This window comes from Rana temporaria, chromosome 12, assembly GCF_905171775.1.
Source record: "Rana temporaria chromosome 12, aRanTem1.1, whole genome shotgun sequence".
NCBI classification, from domain to species: Eukaryota; Metazoa; Chordata; class Amphibia; order Anura; family Ranidae; genus Rana; species Rana temporaria.
Genome location: NC_053500.1, coordinates 55,413,430 through 55,427,309, shown reverse-complemented (window position 1 = coordinate 55,427,309; position 13,880 = coordinate 55,413,430). Strand labels below are relative to the sequence as shown.

At 42.7% G+C, this 13,880-nt stretch overlaps 1 protein-coding gene across 3 annotated transcripts in view; it reads left to right on the top strand.

Moving 5' to 3' along the window:
• LOC120919544 (zinc finger protein 37-like) overlaps nucleotides 1-13,880 on the top strand; it is a 69,251-nt gene that overhangs the window by 36,184 nt on the left and 19,187 nt on the right. For all 3 annotated transcript variants that reach the window (XM_040331747.1, XM_040331750.1, XM_040331749.1), the window contains exon 3: nucleotides 8,187-8,256. In XM_040331747.1, coding sequence (XP_040187681.1) covers nucleotides 8,187-8,256 — 70 coding nt within the window. The remainder of the gene's footprint in view (nucleotides 1-8,186; nucleotides 8,257-13,880) is intronic.

The window sequence follows — 13,880 nt, the reverse complement described above, 5'->3', positions numbered from 1 at the left end:
GCGCCGCGTCTGCAATCTTATGATTGCACAGACGTAGCTCTACCCAAACCACACTATGCCCGGCGCCCGGTGCCGGGACACAGTGCACATAAGGATTTTTTTTTTTTTTTAATTTTTCGTTTTTTTAAAGGGACATGTTTAAAAAAAAAAAAAGTTTTTTTTTTTTTTTTTTTACTGGCTGGGGGAGGGGGGGCGGCGCCCGGGCGCCCCCTATGGACGGGCCGCCACTGTTCCAGTGTATGAAAAGCTTGATTACCGAGTACCATGGAAAACACATAAAGGGCCGCAATAGTGTAAAACCATAGATAAAATGTATTTAAAAAGTCAAAAACACACTTACATGATAGCAGTGTTAAAAGGCATGTCAGTTTGGAGCTCCGGCCGGAAGCAACCCAAAACGACCCGTCCAATAGGTATGGAAGTAGTGCAAATAAACGGGGGTGATCCGATGCAGCACACGTTCCGCGGATCACCCCCAGTTTATTTGCACTACTTCCATACCTATTGGACGGGGCGTTTTGGGTTGCTTCCGGCCGGAGCTCCAAACTGACATGCCCTGACATGTTCTATTATTCACAGTAAGGTGCAGCTTTATTTGTTCACACATGAGCACTATTTAGGAGCATTCATTTGTCCATTTTTAGTTTATTAGTGCAGTTGCTCCCAAACTTTTTCTCAGCATATGCATATAGCATGTTCTGTTTTCTGGGTTGGTGTTCCTGCTATTAGTACCAGGGGACATAGAAAAATCCAGGAATCCACCTACATAGAGTTTACCATTTTTTTTTGCCACAGATTCTAGAGTTTTAGCCATCTGCATTCTGTGTGAATGATCTCTTCTGCTAGTTTCTACCTTAGTCCTGACATATATAAATGCCGCAACCTGCTATATCAAGTATTTCATTCTCTGCTCTGAACCTGAGGGGCAGGGACCAGCTCTGGTCAATTTAAAGTAGATGTAAACCCTCACATATATCCAGTGAAGTGAACAGCCTCAGATGATACAGACATGAAACAAATCTCCCTTACATAAGTTTTACATGTATATCTGCTGTCTTAATCATTATATACTGTTTAGAAAGTGCACATTGGGTTAGGGGTTTTCTCTTTAAAGGCACCCTTTAAAAAACTATAGACAGTCTTGAGGCATCCTATTCTAAAATGTAAAAACGAGTCTAAAGCCCTGTACACACGATCATTCCATCCGATGAAAACGGTCTGATGGACCGTTTTCATCGGTTAACCGATGAAGCTGACTGATGGTCAGTCGTGCCTACACACCATCGGTTAAAAAAACGATCGTGTCAGAACGCGGTAAAGTAAAACTCAGCGACGTGCTGAAAAAAACGAAGTTCAATGCTTCTAAGCATGCGTCGACTTGATTCTGAGCATGCGTGGATTTTTAACCGATGGACGTGCCTACAAACAATCGTTTTTTTTTCTATCGGTTAGGTATCCATCGGTTAAATTTAAAACAAGATTGCTTTTTTTTTTTTAACCTATGGATAAATAACCGATGGAGCCCACACACGATCGGTTTGGACCGATGAAAACAGTCCACCAGACGCCGGCTTGTATACAATTTTTGGGCAATTTATAGGCATTTTGCCAAGGCACCCCTGAAGAAACCTCAAGGCACCCTGGTTGAAAAAAGCTGGTCTAGCACATTACTGTGAGAGGTTACATTTTCCTTAAAGGGGTGGTTCCCCCTAAAACACATTGCTAACAATAGATTCGTAAGACCCGTTACACTGCGGGTAGGCTGGCTTTTTTTTTAGTACATACCGAGATCTCCCCGTCTCGTCCCTTGTCGGTGGGCGTTCCTAGTTGATTGACGTTCCTCGGACGGGCGCGTACGTGACGTCACGACTTTCCGAAAGAAGCCGAACGTCGCTGCGCATGCGCCGTATAGATCCGACTCTATACGGCGCCTGCGCAATGACGTTCGGCTTCTGTCGGAAAGTCGTGACGTCACGTACGCGCCCGTCCGAGGAACGTCAATCAACTAGGAACGCCCACCGCCAAGGGACGAGACGGGGAGATCTCGGTATGTACGAAAAAAAAAAAAAAAAGCCAGCCTACCCGCAGTGTAACGGGTCTTACGAATCTATTGTTAGAAATTTGTTTTAGGGGGAACCACCGCTTTAAGCTTATAATTTTATAAAATGGTAAGAATTGAGAAGAGTTAAAATGAAAACCTTAAATCTTTTTGCTCCCAGGGTGTGTTTGGTCAGAATAACTCTTAAAAAGGAAGTAAACCCACTTTTACAACAAAAAAAAAAACACCACCTGCAAGACAAAGGCATAATGAGCCCGTATGCATAGCACCTCAGATCGAAGCCCCCGCAGCTGTCCTTGTACACCGCTTGGGCGGCCGACATCTCTCCCGGGAGTTACTTCTGGGTTCTGCGCTGTGATTAGCCAGAGTCGCAATGAGCTGCCAGTCACGGCACTGCCTCCTTTAGGAACAGCACGATAGGCGTTGCTAAAGTAGACATCGGCTCCCGTCATTTTTGTAAATATTTCCTAAACTGTGGAGGTTCAAGAGATATTTAAAGCACCTAGAGGTAAGCCTTAATCTAGGCTTACCTGTAGGGAAAAGTGGTTGTAAAGGGTTTACAACCATTTTAAATCTGACTTGGGACATAATCAGCATGGAGGTTCTCTATATATTTGCATTGGCTTTAGATGGGTGCTTTAGTTTCCGCCCAGGATCCAAAACCATCGTGCTAGTTTAATTGTTTTCCACCCAAATTGTTTCTAATGTATGTGAGTTTAAGGGCATTCAATTGTGAGATCCTTCAGAGCAGAGAGACTGATGAAAATGGCCTGTGTACTCTGTGAAATACTGCATGTCAACACTATATAAAGAAATATGTATTTATTTTAAATAATAATAATCATGAGTATTTTCAAAGCTCCTATTCATCACTAAGCAGACACTATGGCTAATAAGACTCTAGCGCAACCTTTTAAAGAGCGAGGTCCACTTAAGTGACTTGGTAGCTGGTCATGGGCCACAATAAGTGGAGCGGACGGAAGACAGATCCATTATCCGCTCTGTATATGCAGAGCGGACATGGACACAGCCCACTCTACCCTGTGGGCCCCCCCCCTCCGATCCAACCAGATGGAAGGGGACGGATCCCCCTTATGTTTGTTTTTTTTTTTTTGTGGATCGGATTGGAGGTAGGTGGGTGCAAATGGACACAAGTCCGTTTTAGATCTGCCGCTTCATAGAGGTGAATGAAGGGTCTGCGTGGGTTGAACCAATCATATGAAAGGGGCCTAAGGCTGCTTTCACACTGATGTGCGGCAGTTTACCTGCACTCCGAGTGCAGCACAGTGCACCTGTGGCCTTCCTGCAGGTTAACTTTACTTTGCCATCGATGTCTATTATATCCTGCAGGTGTGGCACACTTTCTGAAAGCACACCAAACCCACAGATAATAACAGAAGTCTATGGCTCAGTGCAGGTAACCTGAAGGTGAACTGCGATGCACCTGCGGATCGGTTTGAAAGTAGCCCAATAACCATTGCAGAACAGATTTGTCCATATATGCACTGCTTTTAGTAATAAACTTGAATTTTAATAACAGTTATACATTCAATTATTGCTGGCTGTTGCTGTCCCAGGCAAAATGCATTTGGTATCACTCTGCTTGTGACAGGAGCTGGCACTATACAGAAAGCATCGTCATATGCGGCTCTGCTCCCTCTGCAGTCGCTTGTTTCCTCTACTGCTGGCTTCATTCAAAACACTGATGCTCTGGGATGGCGGGGTGGCAACCCACGATCTGGGCTTGAGAACCTGCTATCCCAAAGCAGGAAGGCTCCGCAGGCCACATGTAGCCCATGGGCCACTGGTTGGGCACCCCTGCTCTAGAGGTTGTATCTTCTTTGTTTCTTTATTACTTTGGTGTTCTATTAAATTATTTAAACAGCACAGGCACTCGCCAAGTTACAAACATCCAACTTGCGTACGACTCATATTTTCAAACTGAGGGAGACAACAGGAGTTGAGAGGAAATCTACTTGAAAGAAAACTACAATCAAACAACAAGTTAATAGAACCTATCCATCTCAAGGGTGTACCCCCTATATATTATTTCTATACTAACTGAAAGGTTATTCCGGATTTGTAACAAGTTAACAATACCCATCTATCTGGTAATATGGGAGGAATAATGGCCTCTATACACGATCGGTTTTCCTGCTGGAAAAAGTCTGATGAGAGCTTTTGGTCAGGTTCTCTATTTTTCCGTCAGGAAAAAATACAATAGGAATTTCCTATTGTGTGTACAAATTGCGACGCGCAAAATTCCAACGCATGCTCGGAAACAAATCGATGTATGCTCAGAAGCATAGAACTTAATTTTCTCGGCTCATTGTAGTCTTTTACGTCACTGTGTTCTTGGCACTCAAAAGTTCACCAAACTTTTGTGTGACTGTGTGTATGCAAGCCGGGTGGAATTCCGTCGGAAAAAACATCCAACTTTTTTCCGACGGGATTTCCGCTCGTGTGTACAGGGCATTAATACCTCAACCAATACTAACCTCTGCCGGCACTCTCTATTGCACACACTTAGACACACACACACACACACACACACACACAGAGCCCTGTTGGAACAATGACAGATTGAATAATGCATCACACAATTTATTTCCAGGTTCAGTATCTTAAATGCAGTATATTACCAGAATATAACCGGGTAATGTTTACAACATTAAACCAATAAATAAATGTCCACCCATTTCTTGTCATCATTAACAACAAACCCACTTTCATAGAATTGTTAATGGACATATGTTTGTCACCTTTACCTGTAGCAACTTTAAATATCTTGTGCACTGTTTAGGAAAAATTTACTATATACGCCACTGCCAACATCATCAGTGCATGCCCTGGACAGTGACATCGTAAGGGGCGGGGCCTCTGGATGATGTCATATGGTGACCATGCCCCCTGCCAATATATGTAGAGGCACACCACGCACCCGGCATTAGAGCAGGAGAGAGCGTTGACTCAACATCGGAAGAAGAACAGAGGGAGAAGACCAGGCAAAAGAGCAAGTAAAATAACAAGACGACAGCAGAGGAGACCCAGCAGAAGACAGTGGACAGAGGGCGAAGAACCTGAGAGAGAGTGGAGAAAAGCCGGAGAGGGGAGAAGTCGGGAGAGATGCTGGAGCTGCTTAATAAATTACTTTAAAAACCTTTGTACTGTGTTTCATTTTTTACACTTTTTTTTTTAGGTGAATGGGTAGGGGTACAATGTACCCCATACTCATTCACATAGGGTGGGGGGCCAGAATCTGGGGGCCCACTTGTTAAAGGAGACTTCCAGATTCTGATAAGCCCCCCCTCCGCAGACCCTGACAACCAACTGCCAGGGTTGTCGGGAAGAGGCCCTTGTCCTCATCAACATGGCACCAACCCCGCCTGTGTTGAGGGCATGCTGCCTGGTACGATTCAGGAGGGGGGCCCTCACTCATCCCCACCCCCTTTCCTGACCTATTGGGCTGCGTGCTCATTTTTTTGGCATAAGGGTTCCCCTTAAAATCCATACCAGACCAAAGGGCCTGGTATGCTCTTGGAGGGGGAACCCATGCCGTTTTAAAAAAAATAATTTGCGTGGAGTTCCCCTTCAAGATCATCAGAGCACAAGACACATGCCAAAGTTGAATCAGTCAAGACGTCGGTCTGACTTCAGTGATATTTGATGTGTTGAAGAAGGATCAAAGGAGACTTGTGTTGGACCAGTTAAGATGGCTTCCATAGGGAAACATTGATTTTTACACGTCATGCGACATGAGCTCCCAATGTGGGAGCATTTGTCGTACCAGTGTGAACCCGGCCGGAATCAGTATTGCCACACATTTCCCCCTCATTTGTTCTTTTTCATGGATGTGGTGGATGAGTACATAGTGCAGCAAATTCTTGACTTCAGATTTCTAAAATTGTTTGTCCTGAAAAGGATATTAATCTGAGCAGCATTATTTTTGGGTCTTCAAGATGGGCTTACACGCTGCTGGATGGCTCAGATTTATCAAAAAACCAAGGGGTCCTAAGAGGGTCTATTGTGATAGGTCAGTCCCAATTGGTCTGACCCACAGTCACTGGGGCTTTCCGGGCTCCTTTTGTATTCAATTTTGCTCTTTACTCTAGCAGCGTGCATGAAACATCTTTTTTGTGTCTACAGCTGTGTCAGTGACCTCATCGAGAACTTCCTCTTCCTGTGCTGCCTATTCTTACTGATTCACACCTCAAGTGTTTCAAAGATGTGAGCTTGTGATGTATTGTGGTCTATATTAGTAGAACAATGCCAAGAACCTCTCGTGCACCTGTGAAAAATTTCTCGAAATGGCATACTTGACATGATTGTAGCCGTATTAGTGCAATTGTGACAGAGAAAATTTGAGTACTGTCCGTGATGACCTTGAAGAAGGGGTAACACCCTGAAAGCTTGTCCTGAAAAATTGTATGTTCGTGCAAATAAAAAAAGTGTCAAGGACAGTACTCAAATTTTCTCTGTTGAAATGGCATATAAGGTAAAGTGACCAGATTTTTTAAATGAAATCCGGGGACATATTTATTTATTTTTTTTTTACTAGTAATGGCGGCAATCAGGGACTCTGTGCCCATCGCCACCGCTACCCGCCTCACAGCCTGTCAGGTCTTACTCTTCGGGCCCCAGCTACTACTGGGTGGGGAGCGGAGGAAGATCACTCCACCAGGGAAGGCAAGGAGATAAGCAGGCAGGTGGCTGGCCAGGATTTGAGCCAAGGCAGAAGAACATGCAAGCGGAGCTGAATGGGTATGCACCGGAAACTGAAGAAATATTCCCTCCACTCCGACCAGCACATGATCATCAGAAAGGGGTACAGATAATGGAAAGAAATAGACCCCCCCTAAGCTAGTAGGAGCGGCAGAGCGGGGGTATAATTCAGAATTTTTTTCTTTAATTCTGCACTGACTGTCTTTGAAATTACCCAGGCCTCTGTTCAAATCCAATCTGGGGACAGAGTTGGTCCCGGGACAGCGTCCTCAATCCGGGGACTGTCCCTAGAAACCGGGGATGTCTGGTCACCCTAATATAAAAAAGAACCAGTCAGATTCCTGAGAAAAATAAAGTGCTTAGAATTCCTTAGCTCTGGTATTTATTTATGTTTTGTGTACTATGCCTACTTCCAGTTCTTTGTACATGCGACCTGTACAACGTTCTAAACAGAGGATCCATCTCCAAATCTGGTACATTACTAAATTCTGCTGAAACTTCTAAAAGCAAATAGTATTTGTTTTAGCAGCCAGCTGGAGGAAAGAAAAATTATTTATTGCACTACCAAAACAACCCTAAGGCCCATGTCACATTAGTTATTATTTATTATTATTATTTTTAGGTCTATCTCATTACCACAGTCTTCAAAATGTACATGAAAAAGGATAGCTATAAGCCTGACAACCAAGAGTTTTGCTTGTACAGATAAAAAAAGTACCCTCATTGGGTATCCTTTCCACAATCTTCACCCAAGTTGAATATTTTTATTAGACTTTTTTTTTCTGTATGAGGTGTATAATCTGATCCTGCTTCTTATGATGATGTGGCTTGATCTTGAGACCCCTTTCACACTGGAGTCATTTTTTGGGCGCTTTAGCGCTTGAAAAAAGCCTCATCTGCAATCCCAGTGTGAAAGTTAGAGTGTGTCAAAAAAGTCCTGCAAGCAGCTTCTTTGAGGCTCTTTAGGGGCGACTCCTAGAGTGCCCATGCCTATTGAAATCAATGGTCAGTGGTGTTTGGCGGGCGCTTTTAACACTTTATACGGCCACTAGCAGGGGTTAAAAGTGCTGCAAAAACAACAGTAAAGCGTTGCAAAAACTAGCGGCGCTTTACCGCCGACGCCCCCGCGCTGGCTGTGTGAAAGGGCTCTGAGAGTAGGGACCTTCAACTGCCGATGGTCCTTCTACCTGTCAAACACTTTCTGCGCTGTGAGGTGTTAAGGAGATCTATAAAGTAGGGCTAAGTGGATTCTTACTACTTTTCTAATTTGTTACCCAGAGTTTATGTACTACTGGTCTAGACTTACAAGTCATGCATTCAATGTAACAACGTTTTTTATGGCCTATTAGAGTGTGTAAACTCTCATATATGTCTGTCTCCTGAATCTCCTTTTCTTTTGAAACAGCATTTGGTATCCTGTAATTTCAAGAATGAGGAAGAAAATGCTTTGTGGATTGAAAAGAAGCAGGAGAAAGGTGTGTAGTTTTATCAATATAGTCAACGCTGCCAGTTTTAAGATTATATTTAAAAAAAAAAACATATTTAAAAATCTCAGAAGCAATGCTGTAAAAGAAGCTCTTGGTATAAACCTTTTTCTAATGACACTTTTTTCAGATGCTTGTAGTTCTGCGATCCAAAATTCTGTGTGTAATCCTTCTCAAAGATGATCATTTCATAAAGACATTAAAGGGTCACTAAAGGAATTTTTTTTTTTGTTGCTGAAATGACTGTTTATTGGGTATAGAGACATAAAAGTTAACTGATTGCTTTTAAAAATGATTAAAAATTGAATTTAATCTATCATATAATGTGCCTCTAGTTTCACTTTTGATTTTAAAGGACATACATGAAGTTCCGGGTGAGAGGTGAGTCGGGAAGACTCACAGAACAAAAACAAACAAATCCAGGGCAGTGTTTTGTTTTTAAAATGAATCTGATTGGTTCTGAGGAGTTTTAGACACACAGTAATGACAGCTTAGACCACAGTGAAAATCTCCCAGTATGATGGTTATAAGGAAACAGGCAACCAGGAAGTGTGGAGATCACAGCAGAATTACAGCTACGTCAAAGCAAAAACGAACAATGAGGACATGAAACCAGTACTGCAATAAGGTAAAGGAAGCTATTTAGCTAAAAAAAAAAAATTCCTTTAGTGACCCTTTAATCTGTAAATATGGCTCAAATTCTTACCTGAATCAATCAGAATACTTTAAGGCTGCATTCACACCTCAGCGTACAAAATCGCGGCGAAAAATAGTGGCGTTTTGTACCGCGATTTGCGGCGACAAAACGCCGCGATTGTGAATGCAGCCTTCACCCCCTCTATGGAGATGGTTCACATCTCCTATGCCGAACGCCGAAAGCCGCCTGAAAAAAAGGTCCGGGACTTTTTTTCAGGCGGCAGGCGTACGGCGTTCGGCGTGGAGATGTGAACCATCTCCATAGAGGTGCATGTTAAATCATCCCTCTGGCGTCTCGGGGCTGCAGCGGCGTCGCACTACAGGCGTATATACGCCTAGGTGTGAACGGGGGCTAAGGCTCCATTCACACCTAGGCGTTTTCACGCCCGCCGCTATTGCAGCCTGCAATACGCTGGAGGGGTGATTTAACATTGTCGGCTATGGAGATGGTTCACATCTCCACGCTGAACGCCGAAACGCCTGAAGCTCAAAACAAGTCCCTGACCCTTTTTTTCAGGCGTCTTCGGCGTTCGGCCATATTACACAATGTGTAATCACCCCTCCAGCGAAAATCGCGGTAAAAAAACACGCGTTTTGTCGCGGCAAAAAACGCAGCAATTTGTCGCGGCAAAAAACGCCGCAAATCGACTAGGTGTGAATGCAGCCTAACGCTCCCCTAGAGAAATTATGAAGTTACAGTTGTTCTCAGTACAAAAACAAATGAAAGTATAACTAATGGCAAAACCTTTATTTTTTCAGTTTCAGACAGAGTGTAGATGGATCAGAACACTTTTTATTGCTGAAATGATTACACCCACGTTACCCATTCTTAACATAATATAAATATAACAATCCAAATGAAATCCAAAGACCAGTTTATTACTCCTAGTGTCTTCACTCAAGGGAAGAATTTATATAGTTTAATAGCCATAGGCAGAAATTATCTCCTGTGGCACTCATTGGTGCATCAAGGTTGTAACAATCTACTACTGAAAGACTGACCAGTGTATTGTGGAGCAGATAGGAGGAGTTGTCAAAGATGGAACATGCATTGGATAGCATTCTCCTCTCTGCCACTGAATCAATCTCCATTCCAGCCTATTGAGTCTGTTTGTGTCTGCCACCCTCAACCTACTTCCCCAGCATACCACTGCATAGAAGAGAACACTGGCCAACACAAACTCATAAAACATTCTTAGCAGAAGTTGTGTCATGCCAAATCTTTTATTTTAGACTGCAAAGTGGGAGGGTACCTTTTCACTGCCTACTGAAGTGGCCACTTCTTATAGGGTCAATGTCATGATCTTGAAGACCTCTGTGGCAGTGGTATTACATCATGTCAAGGAGGCAGCAACAAAACTCATGCAGTGGATGTTGTAGGTGGTCACAAGACAACTTTGTTCTATCTTTTTTTAAATGAGAGTTGGGGGGAGGGAGGTCAAAATCTGCCCAGATGAGTAAACCATATCCTGGAACTGCCGTATTTTAATTGCCATAGATAACATAGAGCATTGTGAGGGTTTAGCTCGGTAGCGGGGTGTGTGACCCCTTGGATGGGTTCACCACACACTGAATTTCTACAGACTGGCAGTCAAAGACGGTTGAAAACAAAGTTTCTGGTTTATTTTTCCATCTTGCTGGAAAACAATTGCAAGCATCCAAACAGCATAAACAAAATCAAACATAAAATAAATCCTAGCCACTCTGGGCGTCCACCTTCCACACAGGAATCTATCTATGAAGTCTAACACAGCCTACTGCTGGGTAGACAGTGCTGGTCATACAGCACAAAACAATAGTCTTGATTTTGTTTCACACAGAAAAAAACAATCCTCTCCTCACCTCCACAGAAGACCTTCTGGCACTGCTCTCCTACTCACACATCCTTAGGAGTGATGCAGCCAATTAGTGGTAATCCTCTGGGCTACTTATAGAGGCCTTAATTGCCTCATTCTGAACAGCTGGAGTCTTTCAACGCCCTTAGACCTTGTCTGGCTATTTCTCGCAGCCGACGCCTAATAATGATTAGTGTATTGTCTAAGCAAGGCAGAAATGTATGTCCCGTTTGTGACAACAGCCACAGATTTACCTGACTTCCTGTCACAGCATCTAGAACTGTTGTGTGTGTTCTTTTTGCCCCAGCCTTGGGTTTATAAGGATAATATTAAGTTACATAACACATTTGGTAAGGAGACCAACATTCCAACACCACTGTCTGAACCCAGTCTGTCTTAATATTTTGTGTTTTCTGTTATTGTGGAAATTTGTAACAATTTGTCTTGTGGTGGAAGAATAGTTGCCTACATACATTTGAATAGGTATATGTAAGGTATATGTATACCTTTTCATAAAGTAGTTAAGACTAGTTCTACACATATTATTCTAAGGACATTTTCTCAAAAGAAGACACCACAGACTGGTGCAAGATAATCTTAGATACATTTCAAAATCTTCCCACAAACACATACTCCCCCAAAAAATCCCATGTTGTGTGATAAATAGGCTCAGCACAGTAAAACATATTAACGTGTAATCTTTTATTCAGACAACAAAGCTTTAAAAATCATTCGGTGTATAGTTATTACATAAAATCATATGTGATAATATACAAAAAAAATCGATTAAATTAAATATTCATGCAGAAAATGATGCAGCACAAAGGGAAATAAGCATACAATAGGCCTTTGGACTGCCTATCAGATCTACACATACCTCCTTCAGACCTGATAGGCAGCCAACCCAACTAAAGAAGCACAAAGCAAAGCCAAATAATGGAACACACATGACAAGCTGACAATGCTGCTGCTCATGGTGATATAGCTTATTAATGTTGTCAGCCTATAACAGGAAGTGTTATTGGCAGAATCTTCAGGTAAGAAAATAGCAACAGGTTTGCAAAAAAATATTTGCTTAAGAAATCTGTATATAATGAGGAATCCTGCCAAGTATGTTAAAAAATAGATTTTTGGGTTTAAAGGCTATAGCAACTTAGAGCGTATTTATCCATTTAAAGTTAGAATAGTTGCCAGTGTGTTGAATCTTGAAACTAGTTATCAAATATTTCCTGAGGCTGTAATATAATGAACAACCACTGGTACACTACACCCATTATTTTATATTCAGGAACAGCCAACATAATCCATATAGCAATACCCAGAACTTCTGCCTAGCAGCACTAGGGCCATTGGTTCGAATCCCAACCACGGCACTAGCTGCACAGACTTTACATGTTCTCCCTGTGCCTGTGTGGGTTTCCTCCAGGTACTCTGGTTTTCTCCCACACTCCAAAGACATACTGGTAGGTTAATTGGCTCCTGGATAAATTGGCCTTACAATGTATGAATTTGAGTTAGGGACGTTAGCTTGTAAGGTCCTTGAGAGCAGGGACTGATGTGGATTTATGGTATATATGTAAAGCACTGCATAGCTTGACCGCACTATTAACCACTTCCCGACGGCCGTACGACTTTATACGGCCGCAGGGTGGTTGTAATTCTCTGACTCACCGTGTTTTTACGGCCTCCGCTCCTCCTGGCCACTGGGGGGCGCGTGCCCGCTGCATCACTGAGATGCCGATGCGCGTGCCTAGCGGCCGCGATGTCCGCCAGGCTCCCGCGATCGTCGGTTACAGAGACAAGGACGTGGATCTGTGTGTGTAAACACACAGATCCACGTCCTGTCAGGGAGAGAGGAGACCGATCTGTGTCTCTTGTACATAGGGACACAGATCGGTCACCTCCCCCAGTCAGTCCCCTTCCCCCACAGTTAGTAACACTAGGCAGCGTACACATTTAACCCCTCCCTCACCCCCTAGTGTTAACCCCTTCAATGCCAGTCAAATTTATGCAGTAATTAGTGCATATTTATAGCACTGATAGCAGTATAAATGTGAATGGTGCCAAAAATATGTCAAAAGTGTCCGATGTGTCCGCCATAATGTCGCAGTCCCAATAAAAATCGCAGATCGCCGCCATTACTAGTAAAAAAAAAATAATAATAAAAAATAATAATTCTGTCCCCTATTTTGTAGGCGCTATAACTTTTGCGCAAACCAGTCGCTTATTGCGATTTTTTTTTTCTTTTACCAAAAATATGTAGAATACGTATCGGCCTAGACTGAGAAAATTTTTTTTTTTTAAAAATTTGAACTATTTATTATAGTAAAATATAATTTTTTTTTTCAAAAATTGTCGCTCTATTTTTGTTTATAGCGCAAAAAATAAAAACCGCAGAGGTGATCAAATACCACCAAAAGAAAGCTCTATTTGTGGGAAAAAAAGGACGTCAATTTTGTTTGGGAGCCACATCGCAGGACCGCGCAATTGTCAGTTAAAGAGACGCAGTGCCGAATCACAAAAAGTCTTCTGGTCAGGAAGGGGGTATATGTGCCCAGTAAGCAAGTGGTTAAAACACCTATAGTAAAAAAAAATGTGCAGCACTAATTTCACATACTGCGATATCTGATACATCAAACAGTATAACCAATGACCTAGTATGATCAACATATAACCTGTAGGCCGTGGCAAACCTAATGTATTTGACGACCAGGGCAAATATTTTTAATACATTTTACCCATGTGTCAAAATTATTTTCACTAATTGGCAAATAAAGAATCGAAGACGTGACTGTTTTTTTATGACCCAATCTTTGAATCTTGCCTGTTAAAATCAATAAATGGAACTTGAAAATGTTATGCCATTTTGTTTTTTCATAGTGATAGGCTTAGGGGCTTAAAGTGGAGGTTCCATTACAAAAAAAAAAAAAATTAAAAGTCAGCAGCTACTAACACTGGAGCTGCTGACTTTTAATAAGGACACTTACCTGTCCTAGCCACCAGCTATGTCGGCCCCCGCCCGGGCCCGATCCTCTATCCTGGCAGCTCCAAGCGCCGCCATCCACAGTAAGGGAAACAGGCAGT